We start from the raw sequence: 27,282 nt of genomic DNA on the forward strand, positions 1-27,282 counted from the left end.
TCGCGTTTCCCGGTAGGCCCTTTGTAGACAAACCGTCTTGATGTATCAATGTCATATTTTATTGTCTGTGAAAACTTGTCAAAAAACAGTTTAAGGTACAGTATGTATAAGTTACTCTATGGTATACTTAAGTCACTAGTGCTGCACTCTGGCGGCAAAACATTGCAGTAATACTCCCTATTGTCAGGGCGTTGGATTGCGTGTTCAGATATTGTGAACACCTTGGCCGCTACGATATATCTGATGGCGACTGTACATACCTCATATTAAAATATTTGGTCGCATTTCCATTTTACTGTGATACCTCCATTGCTTGCTGCGGGCCATCTGAAACAACACATTTTGGTTGAAAATTCATGCAATATATAGGTTACGCCCTGACAATAGAGGCGCGTTCAGATATTTGTATGCATCGTACAGTCACCTGCAATAATATGTTACTCTTCGAAGGCCGCAAAAATATGTGACACGCTCTTACGGCTCGACGAATAAGATCGTGTTAGATATTTATGCGGCCTTCCTTGTCTTACGGATAATGTTTCTAACTTCTCACCGTCAGATTAAGAAAATACGTACAAATGATTGTCAGATTAAATATTAACGCAATTATGTAATGTGGATACATTATGTAATATGCATATGTTATGGACCAAGTGATAAATCGGGCATTTTTCATAGTGCCCGGGTATTATGAAAATGACCAATTTGAGATGGCAATTTGATAATTAATTAAATTGCCCGGACATTTTACATAATGCCTATCACTTATTGGGCAATTTGATAATTACTATTGAAATACATAATTAAATTGACCGGGCACTTCATATAATGCCTTTCACCTATTGGAAATAGATATGAAAATATGAAATATAGCATTAACATGGACCAAACTAACCAAATGCACAATAGGGTAATTCGCCAGTAACTGGCCACCCTAAACAAAACATGAATTCTATTCACCTATAAACAGAATTCATTTTAGTATAAGGTGGCTAGTTATTGAAGGCTGGCCAGTTATTGAAACCTTATACTAAAATGAATTCTGTTTATAGGTGAATAGAATTCATTTTTAGTTTAGGGTGGCCAGTTATTGGCCGGTAGCCAGTTACTGGCGAATTACCCTATCTGTTTCACGTTTTTTTTATTTGCCCACCAACCGCCACCAACCTACCAAAATGACCCTTATACTAATAGACATAAGGCGCACTCACCACCAGACCCGTCGTCGAACATGAACTCGTCCTGGTACTCCTTGAGGAACTGCTCCGAGCGGAGCTGGTCCAGGAACAGGGAGTACACCTTCAACACGTCTTCCATGCTCACCTGACAAAATGACCCTTATACTAATAGACATAAGGCGCACTCACCACCAGACCCGTCGTCGAACATGAACTCGTCCTGGTACTCCTTGAGGAACTGCTCTGAGCGGTGCTCGTCCAGGAACAGGGAGTACATCTTCATAACGTCTTCCATGCTCACCTGCCAATATGACCCTTATACTAATAGATATAAGGTGCACTCACCACCAGACCCGTCGTCGAACATGAACTCGTCCTGGTACTCCTTGAGGAACTGCTCTGAGCGGTGCTCGTCCAGGAACAGGGAGTACATCTTCATAACGTCTTCCATGCTCACCTGCCAATATGACCCTTATACTAATAGATATAAGGTGCACTCACCACCAGACCCGTCGTCGAACATGAACTCGTCCTGGTACTCCTTGAGGAACTGCTCTGAGCGGTGCTCGTCCAGGAACAGGGAGTACATCTTCATAACGTCTTCCATGCTCACCTGCCAATATGACCCTTATACTAATAGATATAAGGTGCACTCACCACCAGACCCGTCGTCGAACATGAACTCGTCCTGGTACTCCTTGAGGAACTGCTCCGAGCGGTGCTCGTCCAGGAACAGGGAGTACACCTTCATCACATCTTCCATGCTCACCTGACAAATACATTATTACATTTAAAACTAGCGACCCGCCCCGGCTTCGCACGGGTAGTTCAACGAATTTACACGAAACCTTTACAAATTATACACGAAAACCTTCCTCAAAAATCACTCTATTGATAGGTGAAACCCGCATGAAAATCCGTACAGTAGTTTTTGAGTTTATCGCGAACATACAGACAGACAGACGCGGCAGGGGACTTTGTTTTATAAAATACCGACCGGCCTGGCCTAGTGGGTAGTGACCCTGCCTGTGAAGCCGCGGTCCTGGGTTCGAATCCCGGTAAGGGCATTTATTTGTGTGATAAGCACAGATATATGTTCCTGAGTCATGGTTGTTTTCTATGTATTTAAGTATTTGTATATTATATATATCGTTGTCTGAGTACCCACAACACAAGCTTTCTTGAGCTTACCGTGGGGCTTAGCCAATTTGTGTAAAAATGCCCTTTAATATTTATTTATTTATTTAAAAAAATATATATATATTGATATTGATTTGGTATTGCAGTTGCAACTTTTTTTTACATTCCTACTGATGGTTTCTTTTGTTTTAGCACTCCTTTTCAAAATAAAAGGCAAAAAAGGTACTACTTTAATACTTACCCGCATATTCATAAAACTTTAACAGCACCAGATAATTTATGTTTAATTACGTTTCACATTTTTTTGAAGATTGTCCAATATAGACATACACATTGGGTGGATCAACTATTTCTTGTTGTTATTCTGTCCGGTCAGCCAAGAGACAATAGTAGCATAGTTTGTTAGAAGACATTGTACACCACCTTCTTCTGACACGCTTGGTAGACGACCCTCAATGGAAAGGGTTTATAAGAATCACAAAAAAGCGTTTGGTGAATTAAAATGCCTAAAAATCACGTTTTAAAGAGTGACACAGGAGAACGTGTAGGTATTTTTGTGGACCACTTTTGTATTTAAATTATAAAAAAACAACGGGTTGCACTCCGGGAGTGCCGGCAGAAGTTGAAACTCAATGGCATTGTAACAGTTTTTACGTGTCATGTGTCCGTCTTACGAATTATCAATCTGTCGAATCTGTCGGTCACGTGACCTGTCGCGAGTTTAACATTTTTTCCCCCCCTCAAAAAGTGCACAGCGCCGCTAAAGAAGTGTTCACTTCAAAATTAATTAATATTTTAAAGTGAATTTTGTGGTAAATAAAACATTTCTGTACCAGGGATGTTGCGAATATCCGCATCCGCATCCGCAACCGCGGAACTTCCGCATCATTTTCAACATCCGCATCCGCATAAAATCGATGCGGAGTTTGATGCGGATGCGGATGTGGAACAGGTCGGTACAGGAACGTCTTAGCATCGGCGTAAGTACTGCTAGGCAATTTAGTTAATATGTGTTCCGTTCCACGTCTGAGATCTTCATTGAGAGCGTAACGCCTCCGGTGACCGATAGATGCCGCTAGCGTCTATGTAGTCGCTCCGCCGCCTCGCCGTGACGTAGTTCCGCTTCCCTTTCCTGCAAACAGACGCCCGCCCCCCGCCACTCGCCGCCGCCATGTCATTGTTTCGTCGACCGTCCTGACCGATGGTCCGCAAATTTTTTTGCGAACATTTTTGCAGCATGGTGCTTTAAAAATTTCCGATCCAAAGTTTGTTCGATTAAATAGCGAGATATAGCCAGAGATCGCCACTACTAGTCTTTTGGCGCTCTCGGGATCGATCTTCCAACGGTGCTTTTCGATTCTACCCACTTTTTTCTTGCTAAATTATCTTTTACATGCCATGCTGCTAAAATCGTTACCGTTAACTCGCATTTTCGAGAGTGAAGTAGGAAGTGCGTCAACAAGTCGTTTCAAGTGTCGTTTGTTACAACGCGTGGTAACGTAAGTCGCTCCGCTTCGGAGAGGAACGTGCGTCATCGTGCCTGCCGCGGGGAGCGGGGCCGGCCCGGCGCGGGGGGGTGCCGGGGCCGCGCTGCAATAGGATAGGTTTGGATTGTCTCAAACCATCTGGTAAGGCAGTTTAATGATATTCTAGCTGTATTTGGCGTTCGGAAGCGCATTGTGAATGCCTACTTGGACGCTAAAGCCCCGGTTCTCGTCCGATTACCGCAGGTGTCGGCCGAGGTCGGTGCTCGTGCTCGGAGCCCGGGAGTATTACCTCGTGTTGTTAGTTTTCGACGCGACAGTTCGTGTCGTTCGCCGCGTCGGCGCCGTCGACTTTCTCTTGTCGTCCGAGGTGACTCCGAGACGCCGCGACGCTGTGGGCCGGCGCCCGAAGTGTCGCAGCGCAGGTGCTTCCGTCCGCGGAACTCCGAGAGACGTCACGCGCCCGCTCCTGTTGCTGCGGTCGCGGCGCGGGTGGATCGCGGACCTCTCGGTCCCGTCCTGGCGCCAAGGTGAAGGCGGACCGGACCACGGGGAGCATGCTACTGCATCTCGAGCTCAAAGTGGAAGGAAGGTAAGTTACGTGGAAGCCACTCTGTGGAAACACTACGAGTACAGCGGCGGGGCCGTTCGCCGCGCCGGTTGCCATCTATCAAGGCGTCGGGCAACAGTGCCGCCCGCTACGGTGGCGCTGCCCGCCACGCGCATCGGCGCCTCCTGAGCCGACAACGTCCATCAGGCGCGATGGCGCGTCACGCACCGGCGCCTCCCGAGCTGGCGGTGGCTGCCGCCACGATTGGCGCCGCCCACCTCACGCATCGGCGCCTCTTGAGCTGGCCGCCACCATGGCGCCTCACGCACCAGCGAAACAGTGGCGGGCCGCCACGATGGCGGCACCCGCCTCACGCGTCGGCGCCTCTCGAGCTGGCCGCCACAATGGCGCCTCTCGCCTCACCAGCGCCTCCTGAGCCAGTGGCGGCCGCCACGATGGCGCCGGCCGCCACGATGGCGCCTCTCGCCTCACGCACCTGCGAACCGGTGGCGGGCCGCCACAAGGGTGCCGCCCGCCTCGCGCACCGGCACCTCTCGAGCTGGCCGCCACGATGGCGCCTCTCGCCTCACGCACCGGCGCCTCCCGAGCTGGCCGCCACGATGGCACCTCTCGCGTCACGCGCCAGCGCCTCCCGAGCTGGCGGTGGCTGCCGCCACGATGGCGCTTCTCGCGTCACGCGCCGGCGCCTCCCAAGCTGTCGGTGGCTGCCGCCACGATGGCGCCTCTCGCGTCACGCGCCGGCGCCTCCCGAGCTGGCGGTGGCTGCCGCCACGATGGCGCTTCTCGCGTCACGCGCCGGCGCCTCCCAAGCTGTCGGTGGCTGCCGCCACGATGGCGCCTCTCGCGTCGCACGCCGGCGCCACCCGAGCTGGCGGTGGCTGCCGCCACGATGGCGCCTCTCGCGTCGCACGCCGGCGCCACCCGAGCTGGCGGTGGCTGCCGCCACGATGGCGCCTCTCGCGTCACGCGCCGGCGCCTCCCAAGCTGTCGGTGGCTGCCGCCACGATGGCGCCTCTCGCGTCGCACGCCGGCGCCACCCGAGCTGGCGGTGGCTGCCGCCACGATGGCGCTTCTCGCGTCACGCGCCGGCGCCTCCCAAGCTGTCGGTGGCTGCCGCCACGATGGCGCCTCTCGCGTCGCACGCCGGCGCCACCCGAGCTGGCGGTGGCTGCCGCCACGATGGCGCCTCTCGCGTCACGCGCCGGCGCCTCCCAAGCTGTCGGTGGCTGCCGCCACGATGGCGCCTCTCGCGTCGCACGCCGGCGCCACCCGAGCTGGCGGTGGCTGCCGCCACGATGGCGCCTCTCGCGTCACGCGCCGGCGCCTCCCAAGCTGTCGGTGGCTGCCGCCACGATGGCGCCTCTCGCGTCGCGCGCCGGCGTCACCCGAGCTGGCGGTGGCTGCCGCCACGATGGCGCTTCTCGCGTCACGCGCCGGCGCCTCCCGAGCTGTTGGTGGCTGCCACCACGATGGCGCCTCTCGCGTAACGCGCCGGCGCCTCTGCCGCCACGATGGCGCTTCTCGCGTCACGCGCCGGCGCCTCCCGAGATGTCGGTGGCTGCCGCCACGATGGCGCCTCTCGCGTCACGCGCCGGCGCCTCCTGAGCTGGCGGTGGCTGCAGCCACGATGGCGCTTCTCGCGTCACGCGCCGGCGCCTCCCGAGCTGTTGGTGGCTGCCGCCACGATGGCGCCACCCGAGCTGGCGGTGGCTGCCGCCACGATGGCGCCTCTCGCGTCACGCGCCGGCGCCACCCGAGCTGTTGGTGGCTGCCGCCACGATGGCGCCTCTCGCGTCACGCGCCGGCGCCTCCCGAGCTGGCGATGGCTGCCGCCACGATGGCGCCTCTCGCGTTACGCGCCGGCGCCTCCCGAGCTGGCGGTGGCTGCCGCCACGATGACGCCGCCCACCTCACGCACCGGCACCTTCCGAGCGGCGGCGGTTGCCATGATAGCGCCGGCAATTACGTCGATGCTGCAAGTACGACGCTGTCGTCCTTTGCAATGGCACCCATGTTCTGTTCGTAAGAAAACTTACCTGCTGCCGTTCCCAATGATATCGCCAGCGGCCGTGTCGATGCAGCCCGCCAAGCCGACGCCGGCCGGGCGCCACGCCGCCGCCGTCCGGCGCCACGTGTGCCACGGTACCAGTTTTCCCTGTCCACATGGCCCCATTGAGGTACGCAGGCGCTTATAGCTATGGTGCAACAGCACGAGCAGACCGCTAAACTCTTGCTTTCGGTTAAGGATTCCTCCGTCGCCAAGGCGACGGCAGACAAGGTCCCGTGTGCTCCGCTCGAAACCGAGGTTGAAGGCATTGAAAAGGTTTGCAGTGTTCACATAATTATCTCTCTGCTTGCCCGCGCTCTCCAGCTTAAGTTCCGTCTTACAAAGACGAACTCGTTCGCCAAGCCCCTAATAAACAAAATGGGACAAATAAACCCGCTGCGCCTGAACGAGCTTGTGTTTCCGGTGCCAAGAGAAAGGGGCCAGGAGGACTCCAGCAGTTGCCATCTGTCTGTAATGTGGTAAATGTCCACTTTTAGTGTTTAGCAGTAACGCTTTGGTTTACTGCGACATAAACGCATATTGCTTGTGTCAGCGCAACCTAACGTGTATAAAACAATAGGCATTTAGAGAATAAAGGTTCAGAATGTTCTTATACTAGCACACATAAGGTGTTTGACTTCCACTAACTCCTCACCCGACTCTGCTCGTCAATATACTTACCATAGAAGAAACTTATAATATCTGATGGCGATCCAGACCAGTGAACCAACAAGGAACTAACACTCAAGAAAGAAGGAAAAATCAAGCAAGAAAAAAAAAAGAAGAACCACTTTTTCAACACCAATCCACGCAGTCAGAACCAACCAGCTTATCAAGAATCAAGAAACAACCTGAGAAGAACCAACCAACATCAAAAAGCGGAAACCGCGTTAAGAAAAGAAATTAAGAAGAGACGAAGAAGGAAGAAAGAAGAGCGTTGTCCAGGGTTATCCCGGCTCGCAAATCAAGAGGTGTCCAGGGTTATCCCGGCCCATATCAAGAGGTGTCCAGGGTTATCCCGGCCCATGCTCGAGGGAGTCCAGGGTTAGCCCGGCCCGTCATCGTCATCGGAAGCAGAGCCAGCCAGCCATATGAAACGTCAAGCGAGTGCCACGTGGAAGTGCCAGCTCGCCAGGCCGCGCCAACAGCTGCCAAGAATGCCGGTCGCGAACTCGCATCGGACCGGACAAAGACGAAGCCGAGGACGGCCAGCCACGCAGCAATAGGATGTAAATCCTACATGTAATTTATGATTTTAATTAATTTTCTCTAAAAGCCAGCATTTTTTTCCAATTCAGTAACAGTCATATTTAAATCGTTCATAATTATTAAAGGTTGTCGCTAAACTCAATTTCGTTTCGAGCATACAAATTTTTCATAAGAAGTCATAATATAATATAAAAATTAAAAGTGTCGAATAGTGTCCTCAATCATGTATGTTGCAATTTGCAGCGCGTGCCACACGTTGTGCGCACGTCGACAGAAAACTTAACTAGGCCGCGAGACTTTGCCGCGAGTTAGAATATTTTAATAAGCGATGAATGAAATTTGATACATCGCATAACGATTAAATAATTAACAACTCAATTCAATAAAATTATTTTATTGTTTCATAGTAACGATTGATACTTTAGCTACGTGTCGGACTGATCACCTGATATACAGCGAAAGTTTGATTTATTACATCATTTTTTTTAAATTTTGGAAGTTAAATACTAATGTTTATTTTATAGAAAGCTTACAGCACGGTACAAGTTTGAAAGTTTTAAGGAGTTTAGGCACATTTATTTATAAAATGTGACCTTATAGCTAGAGCACTAGTCCTTCGTACTGGATCATAGTGTGATATACAGTATCCTCCGTGAAAGTTGTAGGAGACTTATTGTCTTAATGTATTTGTGTCTCTAGGTACAGGCAGAGCCGTACAGCCTGGCCTGATATGCCATTTTATAGAGTTGATAAAGGGTGACCATGCCCTAGGTGTTTATTGAAGAATTGCTATGGATAGCATTGATAGGTGAAGGGTGCGCACAGAGGCGCAACCCAGTTATGTCCTTGATCATAGTCGACCTTATAGGTGTCCGTGAAAGGCTTAACATTTAATACGGCATTAGTTTATTTTTTATCAGAAATATGGGAGATACCGTAACTATAAACAGCGAGTGAATATTTTAAAGTTGAATACCAATTGTTTTTAAATGTTTTAAAGTTGAATATGAATAGTAAATGTTTTAAAGAAGGAGATTTATATTTATGAGAAAAGGAAGTAAAATAATATTTTAACGTTTGAGAGATGATAACATTTTAAGTGAAGTGAATAATATTTTCTTATTAACGATATTTTTTTACAAGGACTACGACATTAATACGACACATAAAATCAAGTTAAGTAAAGATTGTTTCCATTATACCTATACAATTTATTAACTTTTTTTTTTATTGATTTCAGAAAAAATTGTAAACAAGTAACATGCGTTTAAATTTTTTCTTCTGCCACCCCGGCGGTGAGAGGAACTTTCGGGGGAGGTGTAATGTGGTAAATGTCCACTTTTAGTGTTTAGCAGTAACGCTTTGGTTTACTGCGACATAAACGCATATTGCTTGTGTCAGCGCAACCTAACGTGTATAAAACAATAGGCATTTAGAGAATAAAGGTTCAGAATGTTCTTATACTAGCACACATAAGGTGTTTGACTTCCACTAACTCCTCACCCGACTCTGCTCGTCAATATACTTACCATAGAAGAAACTTATAATATCTGATGTCTGTCTTCGACTTTATCGAAACAGTTTTGTTAAGCAAAGCGCCAAAATCGATTTTAGACTTGATTTCATCAGTGCGATTTCCTTAAAAGCATGCTACCATGCTCCTATACAAGTTTGACTGAAGGTTTTTCGTTTTCTCAACATACAGACCTGCCTTGCTGCCGAGTTTCTCACAGAAACTATACTCGATGCCTCCTGTTCAGTCTCAAATTCGCAAACCTTAGTTTATGGAGATTGCACCGTCGTAGTCCTCACCTTATACCTGTAGTCCGTTAATAATGGTAGACAATGTACGAAGTGAGGCCCTTCAAGTGGAGAGTAATCGTTAACGGGCCGCACCTGCAGCGCTGACGACAGGAGTGTACTACAAACATACAACCGTTACTACGGTTGTCGAAAAAACTGCTGATGCCAGCAGATCGTCTATAGTTCGCGCTGGTTCCTTGCAACTTACCAGGTCGGTATAACCCCCAAAGGCGACGGTTTATCAAAAAGTCACTGCGTCCCCCGAGTGGCAGCTGCGCCCAGAAGCCGCCGAGCTATCTTCGCCTGATAGGCACCTTGTTGGTCGGCCTCTCCGCTTTCGAGAGCCCTCGCACTGTACCACGGTATGTCTTAATCGACTCTTTGAAGTGCTACCACGACGCGTTTGGCAGCTGCCGGTGATACGACTTGGCATGGATATCTCCACCTCCCAGGCTAGTCTGTTTACTGTGACGGCGTGATGAGGAGAGCTGTGGTAAGCTTGCAATTTACCGGCGGTCCTAGTGAACACAACGTCAGACCACCATCCCTTACAAGTCAACGACCTTAAGAATCGAGGTGTAGCTCCTGTCAGATAGGACGCTCCAACACCGAGCCGGCGATAACCGGCTATTTCCGGTTCCGGTACTGGTTGTCTAGAAAACCAGTACCGGGGAGCACTCCCTAGATCGTCCCCTCGTCGAGGTCGCTGTACGCCCACAATGTAGAAATGATCTTCATGGTGCATCAAAAATGAGATCGACTGCCAGGTACCTCTAATACCCAGTGAAGTAGCAAGCTATCTCGGACATCTATTTCTATTCTCCATGTTAGCTTTTAGAATGATACTTGTTCAGAAGCCTGTAACAAGTGCTGTATGTGAACCACTATCGGACATAGCGAGACCAGCGCCTCCCAAACCACCAGCTTGGGACGCGAGAAATCTTATTCAAATTACTTGCCCTAACTTGAATAATCCTGCAACGTACCTATAATAGAAGAGCTGCCGCACCTTTACTGTTAGCATCAGGCCACAGGGTCAATGACCTTACCCTACTACACTGTAGCCCAGGCAATTACATAGATAAGCATATTATAGCATCATTATAACGAGTTATTGTGATTTCATGGGTTGCAATAAGGCGTATATATATTTACTCTTTCTCTGAGTTATATGACAGTAGGTGTAGCCCTAACGCTTGCGCGCCCGCTGACTCGCCACCAGGAGATAATAAACAGGTCTCAATGAAGATCTCAGACGTGGAACGGAACACATAATATAAAAATTTTACCTTCCAATAAAATTATTATTATGTTTCCTTCCACGTCTGAGATCTGAGTAATGCCTTCCTGGCAGGCTACTAAGCTACTTTTATACCGACGGTACTTCTCCTCAACAATGACATGGCGGCGGCGAGTGGCGGGGGGCGGGCGTCTGTTTGCAGGAAAGGGAAGCGGAACTACGTCACGGCGAGGCGGCGGAGCGACTACATAGACGCTAGCGGCATCTATCGGTCACCGGAGGCGTTACGCTCTCAATGAAGATCTCAGACGTGGAAGGAAACATAATAATAATTTTATTGGAAGGTAAAATTTTTATATTAGCCAAAAAAACCTATTAGAAATGAGCAGTCAAGCGTGAGTGGGACTTACCTACAATAGCCCATAGCCAATGACCCATTGGGTCGTGTTCATTTTATGTTAGGCAGTCAAGCGTGAATGGGACTTAATGTACGGAACCCTTGGAACGCGAGTCCGACTCGCACTTGGCCGATTTTACGAAATAAAAATTACTAAAATGTAATATTTGACGTTTTTTATGGACCTATCTTGACATCTGCATCCGCGGATGTGAGCCTTTAAAAATGTCAAAAAATCGGCATCCGCAACATCCCTGTTCCGTACCTCAGTAGCCTTCCTTCTTTTGGCGACGAGCGAGGCTGTGGTGATGAGCTGTATGGCGTACCGAAGAGATGTCTCCGTGGCGAGCCGAGCCAGCACTGTCAGGGCGTCGCCTGACATCTGACAGTCCTCTTCTTCGCATCTGGTAAAGATATTGGCACAGATAAAATATTAAAAAAAAAAAATTATTTGCCAATCATTCAATCTATACACAGATGGGTCAATCAACAATTTCTTGTTGTTATTCTGTCCCATCAGCCAGGAGACAATAGTAGCATAGATTGTTAGAAGAACTGCTGTACCATGTTCTACTAACATGCTCAGTAGATGTTCCATTATAGAAAGGTCTTATAACTACCATAAAATGCTAGTTTGGTTCATTTAAATACGAAACACCTTGAATTTTAAGAGTGACTCAGGAGACCGTAACCATAGCAACGTGTGACAAGAAAAAGTTGATTAACCCAGATAAATGTTACATTGATCCCCATAGGCACAGCTTGTATCATGAGATGTATGGGGAATCAGACCGGACTGAATTGCCAAATTATGTAGGTAGGATAATTCGCCAGTAACTGGCCACTCTAAACTAAAAATGAATTCTATTCACCTATAAACAGGATTCATTTTAGTATAAAGCAGCTAGTTATGCTGGCCAGTTATTGAAACCTTATACTAAAATGAATTCTGTATATAGGTGAATAGAATTCATTTTTAATTTAGGGTGACCAGTTATTGTCCGGTGGCCAGTTACAAAATGGACACACCTCACTCCGCCCCGAATGGAATTACCTCAATTACCTCACCCCACAACTAACAGCATATTGAAATGTTAAAGTATGCGATGCGATTAATGTTTTTACAGTACATATGGTGCTACTTTACAGCACTAGTGCCATAATTAGCACATTATATCCACGGGTGTCATAAGGCTGTGTAGGAACTATTATAGCGTGGTCCAGAAGGTCCAACGGTATACCGTGGGGGCTCTTGTAGGTGGTGCCCCGGATGCGGGTTATACCGCGGTTGGTCGCCATTATAACTGTAGTATATGTGCAGGGTGCATAAAGGAAAGTCACACGTCCGTTCAGTAGGCGATTTATTATGAGACTGGCGGTAGGTCCATAACTCGTTACGTATATACATATCATTACTCTCTTCTTAAACATAAACATAAATAGTCTTAAAAAAAAGAAAAACTTCAATCTCAGTCGGCCAACAAAACTCTTATCATTTAAGTACCTATCCACCATTATCACCGTTATACATTTTAACAAATAAGTAACTATCTCTTACTCTCTTCTTAATATGTACTACATAAAAAAAACTATATCTACACGTCACAATGCTAAACTGGAGTGCAACATATGTAAATAGTTAACATCTTACTTTTTATCGGTAACTAAACAAGGTCATCGTAAATCGGAATGCAGATCAGCTGGTGAGCTGTAGGCATAGGAACGTACATAGGTAAGTATAACATTTAATTAAGTTGTTTACTCTCGCAGAAGGGTTACTGACCTTCCTGTAGATCAACGTATTTAAGTATGGCATTGATTCTAAACAGTAATATAGGTAGTATAACTTAAACAATTTAAATATAGGTAAATATTCATCTACACACATGTAACAAAAGAAAAAGTTTTAACAAAGAAACATTTATTTTATGATACCCAATTAACAACGTATCAGTAGGTTAACCTAAATAATTAATTATTTACTTACTACTATTTAGATAGGTAATTTATTATTGTCACACAACTAACTATTTGTGATCCTTATTGCCACGAGGTAAGGTAGGTATATCAATGGTAAGATTACTTATTGCTTGTAATAGGTATCGTGATAAAATCCTAAAAACAAAATTACCTAACTAAAATTTATATTTCGGTGGATTTAAAAGCCGGCACTCCCTAACATGGCGGGGTTGAGGCGGTTCCGGTGTCGGCAAGGGCGACGATTGGGGATCATTACTGGGACCAGCGGTAGGTGATGGCGGTGTACTGTGTCGCGTGCTTCCGGGTGTGATGACCTTGCGCGCCGGAGTATCTGGCGGTGTCGCCGATGATCCCGCTTGACCTGGCGTACTTGGAGTGACTGCAGCCTCTTTAGCCGTGCTCCCTTGTTCCGATGGTCTGCCCTGTGGTAAGAGTAAAGCTGATGGATCTGGTGGACACACTAAAACACCTGAACGCCGCTTTAGCTGATCGACGTGTCTATGGGACCCCCTGCCTAAGCTATCTAACACTGTGTAGTCGGTTGTTCCCTCTCTCCGTAATATCTGGCCCGGTGTCCATTTGGTGTCGCCCTGGTATTGCCGTGCCCAAACGAGTTCGCCCGGCTGAAATACACGTTTTATACCTGCAGTACTAGACATTTGTTTCTTTTGGGACTCGCGCGCCTTTTTCTCACAATCTGGTCTAATAGCATCTAATTTTGTACGTATTTGCCTACCCAGCATTAATGCCGCCGGACTTTCACCCGTTGTGCAGTGTTCGGTGTTCCGATAATGTAATAAAAATGTATTGATTGCAATATTTATATTTTGCTTTTGCCTAACAGCTTTTTTAATAACCTTTTTGATAGTGCGCACGGCATTTTCCGCTGCTCCGTTCGATGCCGGGTGATATGGCGCAGAAAACAAATGTTCAATACCATTAGTTGTCAAATATGCCGCAAATTCCCTACTAGTAAACGGCGGTCCATTATCTGATACAAATTGTCTTGGCAGACCCCAACGAGCGAAAGCTTCGCTTAGTTTTTCAATTGTATTACACGCGGAAGTGCTACATCGGGGGAAGACCTCCAACCATTTTGATCGTGCATCCACTAAAATGAGATAAGTTTCCCCACCTATAGGGCCTAAAAAATCGGCGTGCACCCTGGACCACGCTCTCGCCGGGAATGGCCACGCCGCGGGCCCGTGCCGGGGCGGCGCGTCGGCCTCGGCCGCGCACACCGTGCACGCGCGACACATGGCCTCCACGGCCTCATCGACGCCGGGCCACCATACATAACTCCTTGTGAATGCTTTAGTTTTCACAATCCCCATATGACTTTCATGCAATAGGGCCAATACTTTTTTCTGACAGCTCTGTGGTATTACAACGCGATGGCCCCACATAACACATCCTAATTCCTCATAAAGTTCGCCTTTCCTGTTATGATAAGGGCGTAAATTATCTATTTCTATCTCAGGTGGCCAACTCGATCGTAAATAACTTAAAACCCGACCTAAAATTGGATCTCGTTGAGTTTGTGTTTTGATTTCGTGGTAGTCCAACAACATTTCATTTTGTACAAAATGCAAATAGGTTTGCTCTGGAGGTGGGCCATCCATAGACGTCGCATTTTTAACCGGTACCGGCAAGCGCGATAACCCATCGGCGCCGTTCGCGTCTGTCCTCACGTATTCTATGTCGTAGGTATAAGCAGACAGCTTGATCGCCCACCTTTGCAATCTACTCGCTACCATAGCAGGGATACCTTGTTTTGGACCAAATATACTAACTAGGGGTTTATGATCAGTCCTTAACACGAAACGCCTACCATATAAAAACTGATGCAATTTTTCAAAACTAAACACAATCGCTAAAGCTTCTCTGTCGATTTGCGAATAATTACGCTCCGCGTCGTTAAGTGAGCGCGAGACATAAGCGACCGGCCGCTCCGCCGCCGCGCCCCGCCGCGCGCCGACGCCGGCGCCGGCGCAGGGTTGGGTCAACACGCCGGAAATTCCGCGCGAACTAGCATCTGTCGTAAGAATCAGGGGTTTGTTTTGATCGTAATGCATCAATACTTCGGCGCTTACTAATACCTGCTTAATTGTTTTAAATGCATTTTCACATTGTTTACCCCATTTCCACGCTACACCCTTCCTAAGCAAGTCATATAAAGGCGACAATATGGTGCTTAACTTTGCCACGAACCTAGCATAGAAGTTGACGACGCCTAAAAATGATTTTAACTCTGTTATGTTCTGTGGTCGTGGAATTTTAACAATTGCCTCAATCTTGGCCGGGTCGGCTTTAATGCCATCTTTAGAAATAATAAAACCTAAGTACTTCACTTCTTCAGTAAAAAAGAAACATTTACTTTTTTTTAGTTTCATGCCATGACTATGCAATCTCTGTAAAACCTTGTCCAATGTCACTAAATGCGATGCCACGTCTGGTGTGCCTATTAAAATGTCGTCTAAAAATACCTCTACGTGTGGAATATCCTTTAGTAAATTAGCCATGATTCTCTGAAAAATACCTGGACTAGAAGATAGACCGTAGACCAACCTATTGTACTTAAACAATCCCCTATGCGTGTTAATAACCGTATACTGCTTCGAATTATCTAGTTCTACCTGATTATACGCTTGAGTTAAATCAATTTTCGAGAAAACGCGAGCCCCATTCAGCCTTACTAATAAATCATCAATTTTTGGAAGCGGGTACCTATCGATCAGCAAATTCGGGTTCAGAGTTATTTTGTAATCGGCACAAATCCTTAACCCACCATCAGCTTTACGTACCGGCACTAGGGGCGTGGCCCACTCGGAAGTGTCGACGGGCTCGATGACTCCGCTGCGCAGCATCTCGTCCAGCTCGTGGTCCACCCGGTCGCGCAGCGCGTACGGCAGCGGCCGCGCGCGACAGTACACCGGTGCCGCGCCCTCCTTCACGCGAAGAGTCGCCTTGCCGCCCGTAAACCGCCCCAACCCGCCGCTGAATAGCTCCTTATACCTGTCGAGTAATTTACACAGTTCATCATTACTCACAGTTTGACAGTTAAATACTGGGATCTTAATCCCTAGCTCCCTTAGCCATTGTCGGCCTAACAAAGATGTTGTACCCCCTTGTACAACAAACAGTTCTAAGGTTTTTAATTTCCCTTCGTAAACAACATCTGGTCTTATAACTCCTAACGGTTTAAATTTACTCCCATCAATAAATGTAAATGTCAAATTGAATGGCTTAATCGGCCTATGCCTAAAATATTTATAATAGTTTTCCTTGCTAATGCAGGATATCGGGGAACCTGTGTCTATTTCCATTTCTAACATGATGTTGTCTACGTGCATAGACATGCTTACCGCACTGTAGTCGTTCAAGCAGAGATGATGCAAATTTTCTTCAAAATCAGTTTCCGACGAATTGTCCTCGTCGGCCCCTGGAGTCTCATTTTGTGCCGCCTGGACGTGGTGAAAGGCGCGCCGAGAGCCGCGACCGCCCGCGCCCGCGCCGCGCCTGGCGCCGCCCGAGCTGCGCCCCCTGGTAGCACCCTGGCCGCTAGCTGCGTCCCAAGACGGGCACACCCGCCTTAGATGCCCCACGCACCCACACTTGCTGCACGTGAAATTTTTATAGCGGCAACCAGCTTCACGGTGGCCTTCCCGTCCACAAACTGCACATCTGGAGCCATTGTTAGGCATATTGCTGGTGCTGGTACTGTTATTCTGTCGGTTATTGCCTCTATTTCCGCCACGTGGTCCCGGTGTGATTGAATTTATGGCCGCCATGTCCGATCTGGCAACGTTGCTCTCGCTCGCACTTGGGCGTTCTACAGTCGCTGCGTCCCTCTCCGCCGCTTCCAACGAGAGCGCAAGGCTTACCGCTTTTGAATAGGTCAAACTTTTCTCGGCAAAAAGGCGTTGTTTGATAGTGTCGTTTTTTAATCCACACGTAAACTGATCACGGAGATTGTCCTCTAATGACGTATCAAACTCGCAATGTTTGGACAATTTCTTGAGCTCCGTGAGGTATTGAGCCACGGTTTCCTCTTCGCCCTGACGCCGCAGCCGGAAACGATACCTCTCGGCCATAAACGAAGGCTTGGGTTCCACATGATCTTGCATGATCTTAACGACATCTGCGTATTTCATGTCCGCGGGCTTCTTAGGGCTAGTTAAATTTCTCAATAACTCGTACGCGTCCGCGCCCATGACTGCTATTAACGTTGGTAGTTGCACCTCCGCTTTAATGTCGTTTGCTTTAAAATACATCTCCAAACGCTCGATGTACTGTGTCCAACTGCCAGAAGCTACTTCGAAAGCCTTAATCTTCCCAACCGACATTTTTTGTACCACGTGTATTATCCACCACAAACTAACCGCTCTCAAATCAGTTAAATATTTACACACCACTATCACAGTAATAAAAACAATATGGTATTTTTGCACGCATCAATAGTCCATATTATTTTAATCGTCGATCGCCAATGTAGTATATGTGCAGGGTGCATAAAGGAAAGTCACACGTCCGTTCAGTAGGCGATTTATTATGAGACTGGCGGTAGGTCCATAACTCGTTACGTATATACATATCAATAACCACAGGCGCTGTTTCCTATATAACTAGTGCCTGCTATTGACACTTACCTGATATTGAGGATCTCCTTCAGATCTTTGTGGTCGTAAGACTGCGTGGGCACTATGATGGCTCTGTCGAGCAGGTCGAGCGGTATACCGTGGGGGCTCTTGTAGGTGGTGCCCCGGATGCGTGTTATACCGCGGTTGGTCGCCATTATAACCACAGGCGCCGTTTCCTATATAACTAGTGCTTGCTATTGACACTCACCTGATATTGAGGATCTCCTTCAGATCTTTGTGGTCGTAGGGCTGCGTGGGCACTATGATGGCTCTGTCGAGCAGGTCGAGCGGTATACCGTGGGGGCTCTTGTAGGTGGTGCCCCGGATGCGTGTTATACCGCGGTTGGTCGCCATTATAACCACAGGCACTGTCTCTGACTCTATATAACTAGTGCTAGCTATTGACACTCACCTGATATTGAGGATCTCCTTCAGATCTTTGTGGTCGAGCAGGTCGAGCGGTATACCGTGGGGGCTCTTGTAGGTGGTGCCCCGGATGCGGGTTATACCGCGGTTGGTCGCCATTATAACCACAGGCACTGTCTCTGACTCTATATAACTAGTGCTAGCTATTGACACTCACCTGATATTGAGGATCTCCTTCAGATCTTTGTGGTCGTAAGGCTGCGTGGGCACTATGATGGCTCTGTCGAGCAGGTCGAGCGGTATACCGTGGGGGCTCTTGTAGGTGGTGCCCCGGATGCGGGTTATACCGCGGTTGGTCGCCATTATAACCACAGGCGCTGTTTCCGACTCCAAAGCGCGGTTTAGAAAGGAGAAGCACTCGATGTCCAACATATGGGCCTGGGGACAAAGATTTTTTTTTATAATCAATGGAACACTCTTAGGGGTCATCCATTAATTGGGTGAATCAACTTTTTCTTGTCACTCGTTGCCATGGTTACGTTCTCTTGGGTCACTCTTTGAAACCCGATTTTTAGGCATTTAAATTCACCAAACACGCTTCATTGTGATACTTATGAACTCTTTCCATTGAGGGTCGTCTACCAAGCGTGTCAGAAGGTGGTGTACAATGTCTTCTAACAAACTATGCTACTATTGTCTCTTGGGTGACCGGAGAGAATAACAACGAGAAATAGTTGATCCACCCAATTACATCACACATTTAGATTTTTAAACCCCCCCTCCTCGCCCTTGGCACACTTTTTCATAATAAAAAGATAGGATGTTAATACGTACTGTCACACTTGACATGACCCCCCCGTACCCTGTAGCAGGGACGTAATATGTGGATGAACCCTTACACAATTAGCCGTAGTAAAATTTAATAGTAAATGCAATTGGTACCTAGAAAACGTGATAAACACAAAAATAGAGGTCCCAAGAGATTTAGTTTTGGTTATAAATTTGGAACTTCATCTTATTTATTAACTCACATTTATAAACGGGTCTATCGCGAAATTTATTTCATTAAAATTAATAAATATTCATTTTTTATTTTATTTCTTTCATCTTATTTTTCAACGGTTAAAATAAAATTTCAGGACTTTATAACGGCTTCTGCAACTCAAAAGTTTAGGAAGCAATAAGGAAAGCACCGAGTTTAGAAAATGAAGTACCTACAGTCCGCGGCAATAGTTGCTAAGCGGGCGAGGTGTTCAAAATGATCTTGACGCAACTTTATTGTTAAGAGGATAAGAGCGTGCCAAGGTAATTTTGAACACCCCGCCCGCTTACATAGAGAAAAAAATACATAGAGTGCTCACTCCATACATCAGTTCAGACTATTAATTTCAGTGTCTACATCTAGCATCGAGTAGAGGAACTATCAGTACTGCTACTTGACAATAGATGTAGCACCGACCGGAAAGTCTTATCTCAACAGCATAAGACTTTCCGGTCGGTGGCTACATCTATTGTCAAGTAGCAGTACTGATAGTTCCGCTACTCGATGCTAGATGCTAATAGTCTTTTTGGTACTAAAACTGATGTATGGAGTGAGCACTCTATGTATTTTTTTCTCTATGCCGCTTAGCAACTTCTGCTGCTGGCTGTACCTCGTCGATGAATAGAACTCCGGGTATCATCTCCGCCTTGCCTTCCTCGCGCCACTCCGCCACTTTGCTGTTGATCTGCTCGCGAATCTCAGATTTAATCTCACCAGTGTCACCTGCAAACACATTTATTTTATAAAATTTTGAAAAAAAAAAAACTGTCTCTTTTATACTCATAACCCGTTATTGTGCTTAGTTTTTTTTCGTTGCTGTAAGTTTTTTTGCTACAGTCATGACTTTTTTATAACCCTACGATGCGTTCTTATTACTTCTTATACCTCACCTACAGCCATCATGACAATGAATATTTGCAATTAAAAAAAAACCTACAGTATTTTTAGATATTGAAATTTGAAATATAATATCTAAACATTTCTAGAGACTGAGCTGAAAGTATAGTATAATCTAATCTAAGTGATCTACAATCGAGTTATTATAATCGTAAAGCTGGATTTAAAAGTAAAACAAAGCGGGTAAAGGTAAAAAAATATATTAAATATATTTTAATATTAATAGCGACTTCCAATCCGGAGGTCGCGAGTTCGAACCCCGGCTCGTACCAATGAGTTTTTCGGAACTTATGTACGAAATATCATTTGATATTTACCAGTCGCTTTTCGGTGAAGGAAAACATCGTGAGGAAACCGGACTAATCCCAATACGGGCCTAGTTTACCCTCTGGGTTGGAAGGTCAGATGGCGGTCGCTTTCGTAAAAACGAGTCCCCACGCCAATTACTGGGATTAGTAGCCAAGCGGACCCCAGGCTCCCATGAGCCGTGGCAAAATGCCGGGACAACGCGAGGAAGATGAAGATTAATATGTTATCTAAATGTAAATTTACAGTATACATATTTAGGACATAATGTGTTATAATTATAAGATTAATAGTGTCTCATGGCTTAATGTAAGGCCCGAGTGGAGGCTCGCTCGGCGACGCGTGCAGCGTGGCTGTGTGCTCACTCGTGATGTGAGCAGCGTGCACTAAGGCCGCTCCTATACGTGCGCATTTGTTTAACATGCACGCCGCACGCCCCGCCCCGCGGCACGCACAACATGAGCGTCCACTCAGACCTTACATTTAGAGTCCAGACGACTAAACTTACCAGAGAAAAGTGCGAGGAAGCCATGAGTGCGCGAGTTGATCACGTCGACTTCGTGTAAGGTGACTGTGTGGACCACCTCCTTGCGTTTCTGCAGCTCGCCCTCGGGGCACTGCACGAAACGCGCTTGCTGGCCTGACAAATCAAAATGACAAGTGTTACAAGTGCTATATACATACTTTAAGTTTTCTTTAAGATTTTACTAAGACCATAGAGAAAAAAATACATAGAGTGCTCACTCCATACATCAGTTTTAGTACCAAAAAGACTATTAGCATCTAGCATCGAGTAGCGGAACTATCAGTACTGCTACTTGACAATTGATGTAGCACCGACCGGAAAGTCTTATGCTGTTGAGATAAGACTTTCCGGTCGGTGATACATCTATTGTCAAGTAGCAGTACTGATAGTTCCGCTACTCGATGCTAGATGTCGACACTGAAATTAATAGTCTGAACTGATGTATGGAGTGAGCACTCTTGTCTTACTATATTTCTCTATGCTAAGTCCAACAGGGCTATAACTCTTGCAATAGGGAATATTACGCGAAACTCTGCGTAGGGGGCGCCACTCCCACAATAAGTCACAGTCTACGGGTCTACCGCAAACGAGAGTCGAAATTTTGTTATCTAACCTCTCTATCACTCTTGCATATTCGAGCAATACAGAGGCAGATAGCTGAGTTTCGATTTCGCGTTTCCCGGTAGGCCCTTTGTAAACAAACCACCTTGATGTATCAATGTCATATTCGATTGTCTGTGAAAACTTGTCAAAAAACAGTTAAGGGATAAGTATGTATATTAAGTTTATGATTTACTAAAGGCGCTAGTGCTACACTCTGGCGGCAAAACATTGCAGTAATACTCCCTATTGTGATAAAAATAAAATAGTCTGTACATATTTATACGTGGTGCCGTGACCAGGATTTTGTGGCCCTAGTGGAAAAGGGTGCAAGTCTCGCGCAGCTTAGGTGTAAAAGAGCATAAGTGTTACGTGGAACTTTACCCTTTCACACCTGCGCTGCCCGAGACTTGTACCCTTGTTCACTAGGGCCACAGAATTAAAATCAAAGTTGATTTAAACCCAATAGTCAATCAATCAATCGTTTATTGATAAGATGATAACAAGCGTTACACGTCATTTAACATTTTCTGTTTAGCACACTTTATATATCACTACATAGTATAAAACAAAGTCACTTCCCGCTGTCTGTCTGTCCCTATGTATGCCTAGTATCATTAAAAATACGCAACGAATTTCGATGCGGTTTTGTTTTTAACAGATAGAGTGATTCAAGAGGAAGGTTTATGTATAATTTGTTAACCCGTGCGAAGCCGGGGCGGGCTCTAGTACCAAATAAAGCCACCACCACGTTATATAGCTTGTAAATAAGCTAGAATTTATTAAGTTTTTTTTTTAATTTATTTATATATTTAAATTTACATCTTAATTACTAAACATTTATATTCTCGCCAAACTGTTACGTTTGATGGCGAGATGCGCTCAGTTTTATACACTTAACCTATTTAACTAATTATATACTTAGACTAACAGTTTCATAGACCACACAAAAATGTATTGTTTCTATAAATTGGTTTGCTTACATTATTTTTCGATTTTCTAATTATGTTCACTTTACAATTTTTATATTGTTCAATTGAGAAGATATTCTTTTAATCTAGTTTTTAACATGGATTTACTTAATTTAGGACTTTGCCTCAGTAAGCTAATTTTATTTAAAAAATTTTTTTATATATATAAGTATATACACACCTGTGGCATCGTAGTCTCTGGCGCGAGCGAAGCTGCGACCCAGCTTGTTGATCTTGCCCGTAGCCTTGTCTATGGTTATCACGTCACCCGCTTGTACCTGAAACAGACGGGTTATGTAGCTTAACAGCATGAGATATTTATAAAATAAGAACTATACAAAAAGAAATATTATGGGAAGCGCTGGTGGCCTAGGGGTAAGAGCGTGCGACTTGCAATCCGGAGGTCGCGGGTTCGAACCCCGGCTCGTACCAATGAGTTTTTCGGAACTTATGTAAGAAATATCATTTGATATTTACCAGTCGCTTTTCGGTGAAGGAAAACATCGCGAGGAAACCGGATTAATCCCAATACGGGCCTAGTTTACCCTCTGGGTTGGAAGGTCAGATGGCGGTCGCTTTCGTAAAGACTAGTGCCCACGCCAATTACTGGGATTAGTTGCCAAGCGGACCCCAGGCTCCCCAGGCATGAGCCGTGGCATAAATGCCGGGACAACGCGAGGAAGATGATGAGTAATGATGACAAATAGAAATATTATACGCGTAAAATAGTCAAATAGGTATATTGAAACCGCAGTTTTGAGAGCTCAAGTAGATCACTGTACGTATATGAGTATTCAAGCATACGCTGTCAAAGTAACTTTCGTGTTTTAAAGTAAAGTTTATAATTATTTTATATCTTGTACCTTTTGTGTACGTGTTCGGACGTTAAGAGGATAACGGACGATTCTAAATACAAACGTAGTCCTCATTTTCCTCCCTATATTGACGTTAATATCCAGAGAGGAAAATGGGGAATACGTTTGTATGGAAACCGGTTTCGATATGGTCGTCCCCTTTCGCCTTAATCAGTCGAAGCGAGCAAGATGTTGAAAATATCTGAACATGCAATCTAACCTTAGAAATAGAAATGTTTATTTGCCAGTATACGGTTACAATTAGGTCTTAATACAGTTTTAGCATCAGTATTCAGTCGACATGAAGCCAACATGCAAAATGTTTGTAAATTACAATACGGGTACATCAGGTACATGAAATAAAATTTTAATAATCCTAATAACTTGACATTAGACGCGTGTTCAGATCAGGGATGTTGCGAATATTCACATCCGCATCCGCGGAACATCCGCATTATTTTCAACATCCGCATTTGCATCCGCATCCGCATAAAATCGATGCGTACCTCATGCGGATGCGGATGTCGACCAAGTCGGTAACAGGAACGTCTTAGCGGCGGCGTAAGGCTAGGTAATTTCGTCATTATATAATAACGAAATCGTCTAGATCCCGAAAAGTCGACAAAGTTACTGTCTATTAAATAGAACGCACCTATATTCTTGCTCAAATACTAAACGTTTCGTTTCTTTTTTAATAAACATTACTAAAAATGAAATATTTGACGTTTTTTTAGTACCAAATCTTGACATCCGCATCCGCATCCGCGGATGTGAGGCTTTAAATATCCGCATCCGCATCCGCGGATGTCAAACAATCTGCATCGTCAACATCCCTGGTTCAGATTGTGAGAAATTACAAAATATATAATAATAATAAATAAATCTTTATTGTTCAAAACATACATGCTACATAAATGAAGTTGGTAAACAGTTTCTAAATACCTTCTCTTTGAGCATGGAGTCTATCATCTTGGCCCCCATATCGTAGTTGGTTTCCATGTCAGTAGTCTTGAGCGTGAGGCGCCCGACGCGCGCGGCCCCTCCAACCGCGCGGTCTACCACCACCTCCACTACCTCACCTTCTATAATTTCCGACTCCTCCCTGGTTGAAATAGATATTTGTGAAAATGTTACCAAAGAGAATTTAGTATATGCGTATGTGCGTGCCGCATGGGGTCCGTGAACTTGTCACTTGCGGCCCGCGAGCCTCCCTGGCCATTTTGTATGTAATATTGACAAACGACAATGTCTGATAAAGTCATAATTATTAACAAAGTACGGCCCGCGTCAACTTCGTTAACTACTATGTGGCCCTTGGCTGCTAAAAGGTTGCCGACCACTGATTTAGATGGTTCTCAATTTTATATAGTGCCACTATGTCAGCGTATGTGTCTAAACAATAAGTAAATGAATGTTAGTATAAAAATAACTTACTTGATTCTGATGCCAATAGACTTCCTAATGGCTTGTGTGAGAGCTTCCGTTTTGCTCATTTCTAGAGAATAGATCTCAGAGCCTACAAGAAAAATAAATACATATTACACTTCCGGGTATAGGCCTATCAGAAATTACGGAAAATTTAACCCTGTCACTTAGGACCACTTGCACCACCCTACAAACCTGGGGTTAACCAGTTAAACCCGTAACCCAGTGTCAAACTGTACTGGTAACCATGGTAAATCTAGGTTTAACCGGTTATCCCCGGGTTAATGAATGGTGCTAGTGGCCCTTAGAAAATCATTGTTATAGGTGGTCATTTACATATTACTCAAATAAATCTTGTGCCTGATTTTAAGATAGCTTACCTGCCATGCTAGTGAAGGGTGTATCAGGTCCCAGCGCCTGCGCCAGCCCCATGGCAATGGCCGTCTTGCCAGTACCAGGCTGTCCGGCCAACAGCACGGCTCGACCGGCTATTTTACCTATTGCGGATGAAATATTTTAGATACAGGAACAGGACCAATGGACTAGACAGACAAACAATGATCATTAATTCTTATATTTAAGAAAATAAGTCTTGAATTAAACACATAGTGACCATCACCAGTGACTGTTACCTTAAAATTAGATATTGTTGCCTTTACCCTAGGCCAAATTATTGCTTATGAAGGATAATTATGCTCAATAACATTATTAAAAAGAAAAGTGATTAGAAATTTGGCATAAGCATTCAAGTCCAACTTTATAGACATATAGGGCTGCCATCTTTAAATTCGCTGAACTGGACAAAGACTTAATACCCGGGGCATTTCGCGTAAATCGTAATTTTTCCCTGGATGTGTCCGAAAATAATATTATTAAAATAAAAAGACAATTAAATTCAATAAGGTGTTTACTTTCTGAAAACCTCCCCGGACACCCTTTAAACTAGGACAAATCCGGGGAAACCCAGACCTATGGCAGCCCTAGACATATGTATAGTCATATCAAGTAACTCATTAACCCGTGGAGCGCCCCGAACCAAGAATAGTATGGAGTTACTATCACACGTGTCTTGTTAGGGCGCTCCACGGGTTAAAACTATAGACACTTATTTGTCTGAAATAAATGCATTTTTTTATTAAGAAATTTAGAAACAGTACAGTTCCTCCACAGGCATCCATGGTAGGCCAAGTTGGGCAAATTTATGGTAACCATAGGATAGTTTTTTCTTCTCTGATATTTTTCACTGTAGCTATAATATGGTGTTAATTAGTTTGTAATATTTCCACTAAATTGTAAAACATGCTGTGTACACTTGTTTTGGATCTCATGCTAGATTTAAGCCATAATGTGCAATTGTATTACCTATGATATTGTACGATGTCTGTTTAGTGTACCTAATAAAATAAAATAAAAATAAAATAGGTTGCACTAAAAATCAATATGCAACCGATTACCATAGCAACCACAGTAATACCTTCTCGAATCATCTGCAGGACAACGCCCGCGGCCTTCCTGGCCGTCTTCTGGCCCACCATGCCCTGCGACACGGCGCGGGGCTCCAGAGAATCATCCAGACCTAATCCTCGGATATGGGAGTGTGCCCCTATACGCTCTATGCGCGTTATGGAGCGCACTTCTTGCACTTGTGCTGCTGCTAGAGACTGAAATAGGGCACATTTATTTATTTTCATTGGATTCTTACTTAAAATTACAATTTATTAAAGGTTTTCTAAAAGATAACCTAAAACTGCGACGACCATGTTAGCACAATAAAATGTTATAAAAGCCACAGGAATAACTAATTACATACTTTGTAGTAATAGAAATACTTACAGCCATGTTTTACACTTCTTTAATACGTGAAATTATAGGTAAATTACGAGAAATCTGAAGATATTCGGCAAAGCCGCACTCCTAAACAATTTGTTTGACAAGTGTGTTTAAAAAAAAATAGCACAATGCGCAGCAACGATACTGTTTAAGACAAAGAAAAAAACATCCGAATTTTCTTATCGAAGTCCGTCGAACAATCCAAAAATCACGAAATTTCGTTCAGCATTGTCATAGAAGGTAGCATCCTATAGAAGTGGTCTACGCGTGCCTCTTGAGGGACAAAACATATAAATTCGACCAATCATAGCGTCGCATTGCAACGCTATGATTGGTCGAATTTATTTGTTATGGTGGGCAACAAATGAATTCGACCAATCACGGTGGTCAATTTACGGTGGGGAATAAAACAAGATGTGAGACTGTGACAAGGACAAACAATGATAGCGCTTTCGCTGCTACTCCTACTGAAAGATACATAAGGCTATCCCGTTCTGTCAGTTATCCCCACCACTCATGCCCAATCCAGTTATACTAGATTCATGAGCATTGTCCAGCATCCAGACACTGTTATTTTTTTCATATGGTATCCCCAAGTCGATATTTCTTGCGCACTTGCTGTGGAGTACTTTGTGAAGTGAAATATTATATTTCTAATAAATAAAAATGCTGGCTGCAACCAGGACCCTGCTGAGGAGCAATACTCAAATCGCCAAGAACATCGTCCAGAAGAGGAACATGTCCGTGGTCACACCCGCCAGGGAAAAGGTTACGAA

The 27,282-nt window shown here is 45.3% G+C and overlaps 1 protein-coding gene across 1 annotated transcript; it reads right to left on the reverse strand.

Moving 5' to 3' along the window:
- Positions 1 to 255: 255 nt before the first annotated feature.
- LOC134660137 (ruvB-like 2) lies at positions 256 to 26,640 on the reverse strand. Its single transcript, XM_063515850.1, has 12 exons — positions 26,510 to 26,640; positions 26,151 to 26,337; positions 25,057 to 25,173; positions 24,686 to 24,767; positions 24,194 to 24,353; positions 22,579 to 22,675; positions 20,809 to 20,940; positions 19,708 to 19,820; positions 18,273 to 18,493; positions 11,335 to 11,473; positions 1,836 to 1,947; positions 256 to 327 (listed from the first exon to the last, which is right to left on the reverse strand). Exons 1-12 carry the CDS (start codon positions 26,513 to 26,515, stop codon positions 293 to 295), a joined length of 1,401 nt encoding a protein of 466 aa, XP_063371920.1. The 5' UTR covers positions 26,516 to 26,640; the 3' UTR covers positions 256 to 292.
- Positions 26,641 to 27,282: the final 642 nt, after the last annotated feature.

Source organism: Cydia amplana, chromosome 26, assembly GCF_948474715.1.
Source record: "Cydia amplana chromosome 26, ilCydAmpl1.1, whole genome shotgun sequence".
NCBI lineage: Eukaryota > Metazoa > Arthropoda > Insecta > Lepidoptera > Tortricidae > Cydia > Cydia amplana.